At 53.6% G+C, this 4,109-nt stretch overlaps 1 protein-coding gene across 1 annotated transcript; it reads left to right on the forward strand.

Moving 5' to 3' along the window:
- The first annotated feature begins 2,389 nt into the window (after positions 1-2,389).
- LOC144703145 (8-amino-7-oxononanoate synthase-like) lies at positions 2,390-3,607 on the forward strand. Its single transcript, XM_078575238.1, has 4 exons — positions 2,390-2,769; positions 2,861-2,948; positions 3,043-3,265; positions 3,384-3,607. Exons 1-4 carry the CDS (start codon positions 2,399-2,401, stop codon positions 3,605-3,607), a joined length of 906 nt encoding a protein of 301 aa, XP_078431364.1. The 5' UTR covers positions 2,390-2,398.
- The last annotated feature ends 502 nt before the right edge of the window (positions 3,608-4,109 follow it).

Consider the following 4,109-nt stretch of genomic DNA (forward strand, 5'->3'; position numbering starts at 1 on the left):
ACATATATTTGTGGATTGTTGTGGCCTTTGTTGGTGCATGGATTTTTTTATGTTTATTCTCATCTGCTTGTATCCACTACTTCCCATGCCTTTTGAACGAAGTCAGCACACAAAAGTCGGCATTTGATTTTCACGTAAATACCAGCATGTTTGGCATCATTCGAGGCGATATTATTAATTCAGTGAAGTATATTTTTTTGTGCTTTCATAGTCGTCAAGGTCGGGTCAGTTAAACCGCTCTATTTTAGATGGGAAAAAGAGGGTTTTTAAATTGCAGTGAGTGAGAGGGGAAGGTTCAGAGGTCAATGTTCATCTGGCGTTCTCTGTTGTTGTTCAATCTAAATACATTAAACTCTAAGCTCATATAATAATGGAAACCTAAATAATTTTGATGTATTAGATGCCGCCAATCTACGGGGTGTATTGAGTTTTTTTGACAGAATTGACGGGCCATTCATCCTTAATGTAGCTAGAATGATAGACAGCGTTAAAAAAACGTTTTCCACATCATAAATGGCGTGGGAGTTGACTTGGGACAAGTAAGAATTCTGAAGAAGTGATAAAGGTGATAGGAAATTATGACGAATACGATAGTCGGCGTCATCCGGAATTACGGATTGATGCTTTGTTGCCTAACGTCAATGCTTGGTGTGCTCAAGCGATTCTGAATTGACGTACATGATCTGACGTGAAAAAAACATGCACGTTTAAAGATGTGTTACCATTTTAAAGTTGTCAAAAACTGTACATGTTAGCCCATGCTCTAAGTGTGATCCTAGCTCATTTAACGTAAAAGCTTTGAAGAATTTTCAAGGCCATGGACTTACGCCTGCGGAATAAAGGTCCAAACATAGATTCGACGTGGCTTGCGATCAATATCTCATTTGGCGGTCGTCCCGTAGCGTTATAAACATCTGATCGTCTCAAAAAAGATAAATATACTCGTATTTCGACGGCATCCTCGAGGAACTAACGGGTCGGGGCGTACTGGCACCCGACGATTGTTAACCTTGCCGTCAGGCCACGTCCTGGGTCATCGTCTTTGGCCTGTTTGATACGACCAGTGGTTCTCTGAAACGACGGATACGAGGCGGACCTCAGCGCAGCGTTCATCTTGCAGCTGTCGGACAGTAGCTTTCAACCATCGCCTTTCGAAATTGTGATCGGTGATGTGCGAAGAAGGTTGACGAGGCGGAGGCGGAGTTCAAAAGCCCGTCATATGATGAGCGGTACAGTCGCGGGTTCCGTGGGGTGAGTGCGCGGCCCGATCTTCCGGAGTGAGACAGTCTTTGGCGCGGCCCAAGTCGTATTTGTTTCCGGAAAGGCTGGAGATTATCAGCAATATACTCGGTTGGTGGATAGTCTCGCGCCCTTCTCGGGCCCTGCCCTGCCTCTGCGCCGGCTGCATGCGCTGAACCGGAAGGAAGCCTGCACACTTTCAAAGGACGTGAACTATACCGCTGGCGCTCCTCCGATGGCCGCCCACTCTTTTGGATAGACTAGAGGTGAAGTCGGGGGGCAAATCGTTTCACAGGCAAAGTCAGAAGTTTCGCGTTTCGTGTTGCGGGGGTCCGCCAGAGTTCCCTTATTTTGACGAGTTAATTAGCATAATTAGCACACCCTCGTTGGCCGCGAGAGTCTTCGACCGAGAGTAGAAGTCGAACATAATTGGCATAATCAGCGTCGTCGACCGAGGGTAGAAGCCGAACATAATTGGCACTCCAATGAAGGGACCCAGGACAGCCTCGGGAGAGAGCTGTCAAAGAAATCAAAGGTGCCGGCGCCGGCGCCGGCCACCCAAGACGGCATCGTCATAGTTTTCGGAAGCAGACGGCGACGGCGGCCCGTTCCCGCATAAATAACCCTCCCGTGCACCGGCCAGTGCTACAACCGCGAAGCCGTTCTTCGTCCTCCCCTAAGGTCGACCGACGGCTAGCCCAAGTTTTCCCGCCCGGCCTGCCGGAAAAGCCCATATCTGCCATTCGCCTGCGCAAGGAGTTGAGATGGCATCGGTATCTGCCACGTGGGAGGAATCGGTGGACAGAGCGCTTGCGGAGGGGGGTAGGGCCAAGTTTTTGGCGTACTTGCCCAAGATGTGCCTCCCCAGGGTGAACGCCGAGGACGATCCTTGGCCAACATCCGGACGTTAGAAGGTCCCGGACCATGGGACCGCACCTTGCTGGACGTGGAGGTGGAGGAGTCCACGGCTGGAGCTAGCAGCGACGGGGAGCCGGTAAGAAGGAAGATGGTTCTCTTCTCCGGCAACGACTACCTCAACCTCAGCGGCCACCCGCTGTGCGCGAGGCCTCCATCAAGGTACGCTCTACATCAACGTTTGCGTCGTCTAGTGCATCGCATGAGAGGACCTACTCGTGGCGCAGGCGTCAAAGGCTTTCGGATGGGTCCGAGGTCAGCGGCACTGATCAGCGGGCACACAGAGTACCACCGGCGACTGGAGACGCTGCTGGCGGAGCTGCACCGCAAGGAGGCGTGCGTCATAACGCCGACGGGGTTCGCAGCCAACACAGCCTTGTTCGCAGCGCTGGGCGCCGTGGCCTCCATCAATGCCGCATCCGCGCGGCCGACTACGCTTGAGAAGATTGCCGTTTTCTCCGATGCCCTGAACCATGCGTCCATCATTGACGGCCTCCAGATGATGGAGCGCCACCGCCAGGCCGTCGTCTCCGTCTACAGGCACAACGACATGCAGCACCTGGACCTCCTGCTCACCAACTGCGCCAGCGAGAAGAAGGTCGTCGTCACCGACAGGTAGGTGGTGGACCTATGCATGTTGCGTCTGCCCTGCTCTCTTTACGATCGCTCACACACCCGTGCCCTTGGTGGATTTCTTCTTGCGCAGCCTGTTCAGCATGGAAGGGGACTTTGCACCGATGCTCGAGCTGGTGGAGCTCCGAAAAAAGCACGGCTTCTTGCTCGTCGTCGACGAAGTAGGTCCTCCGAACTCTACGCGCATCTTCCGATATACTCCGGGCGTCTCCCCTTCTTAGTTCTTACGCCCGTCCCGTCGCGGAAACCTCTCAGGCACATACAACGCTTGTTTGCGGTAAGACTGGCGGCGGAGTGGGAGAGCTCTATGACATCCAGGACCATCTCGACATCATCGTCGGCACACTCAGCAAGGCCACCGGATGTCTCGGGGGGTACATCGCCTGCAGCGACAAATTTGGAAACCTTGTCCGTGGATTTGGTCGCCCCAACATGTTCACGACTGCCACCCCATTGCCGGTCGTTGCGGCCTGTTATGGTAAGCCCCCCGTTGCGCAACATGCGCGCCACTTGCGCTCGTTCTCTTCCTCCCAGAGCGCTGCGCACAAATGACGAGGATAACGACCCCTCCTAACCTTTCGCCAAATCTCGCGCAGCTGCGGTGACGGTGGCCAGGAAGGAGGGATGGCGCAGGCAGGCTGTTTGGAGAAAAGTGCAAGATTTTGCGGCAATGACTAAGCACCCCGCCAGCAGCCCCATCCTCTCTCTCGTTGTTGGCTCCGAGGCCACAGCCCTCCGGGCCAGCGAGCATATGCTCAAGCGCGGCTTCCTCGTGACTGCCATCCGCCCCCCAGCTGTGGCGTCCGACGCTTGTCGGTGAGCTCCCGCTCACTTACTCCTTCTTGCCTTGCTGGCCTCCCTATTTCTCCCCATGACGCGACGGTATCTTCTGTTTCCAGATTAAGGGTCACCTCACTGCGGCCCATACCTCGGAAGAACTCGAGAAGCTCGTAGCAGCACTCGCCGAATGCATCCCTGGTCTCCATCGGCCTGCAGATCTTCTTGCGGCGAGGCTCTAATCAACTCGGGATGCCGTAGAAACATGCGAGGAAGACAGCTCGTGAAGGTACTCGGCGCGCTGCCAGCTGATTGCGGGACAGCCGCACAGCACGATCATTGTGTGGGCTTTGGGTTTGTTTTTTAATTCAGATGCGTATTCGTTGCACTCCACCTTATTTTTTATGTCCAGTTAATATAGCTGATCGCTGGGATATCCCTGCCAAACGAACAAAGAGGAAGAGTGTCCAAAGAGAGGGAGTGCGAGAAATTGTCAAGGAGAGATGCCTAATAACGGTCGTGATTTTTTCTCTTCATATCTCTCG

This window comes from Wolffia australiana, chromosome 5, assembly GCF_029677425.1.
Source record: "Wolffia australiana isolate 7733 chromosome 5, ASM2967742v1".
Lineage (NCBI taxonomy): Eukaryota > Viridiplantae > Streptophyta > Magnoliopsida > Alismatales > Araceae > Wolffia > Wolffia australiana.

Bases quoted from the DNA above. Each gene is read 5' to 3' on its own strand.
- LOC144703145 (XM_078575238.1), top strand. From the start codon at position 2,399: ATGGGTCCGAGGTCAGCGGCACTGATCAGCGGGCACACAGAGTACCAC. The intron at 2,949-3,042 runs GTAGGTCCTCCG...GAAACCTCTCAG, and splicing joins TCTTGCTCGTCGTCGACGAA to GCACATACAACGCTTGTTTG. The intron at 3,266-3,383 runs GTAAGCCCCCCG...AATCTCGCGCAG, and splicing joins GGTCGTTGCGGCCTGTTATG to CTGCGGTGACGGTGGCCAGG.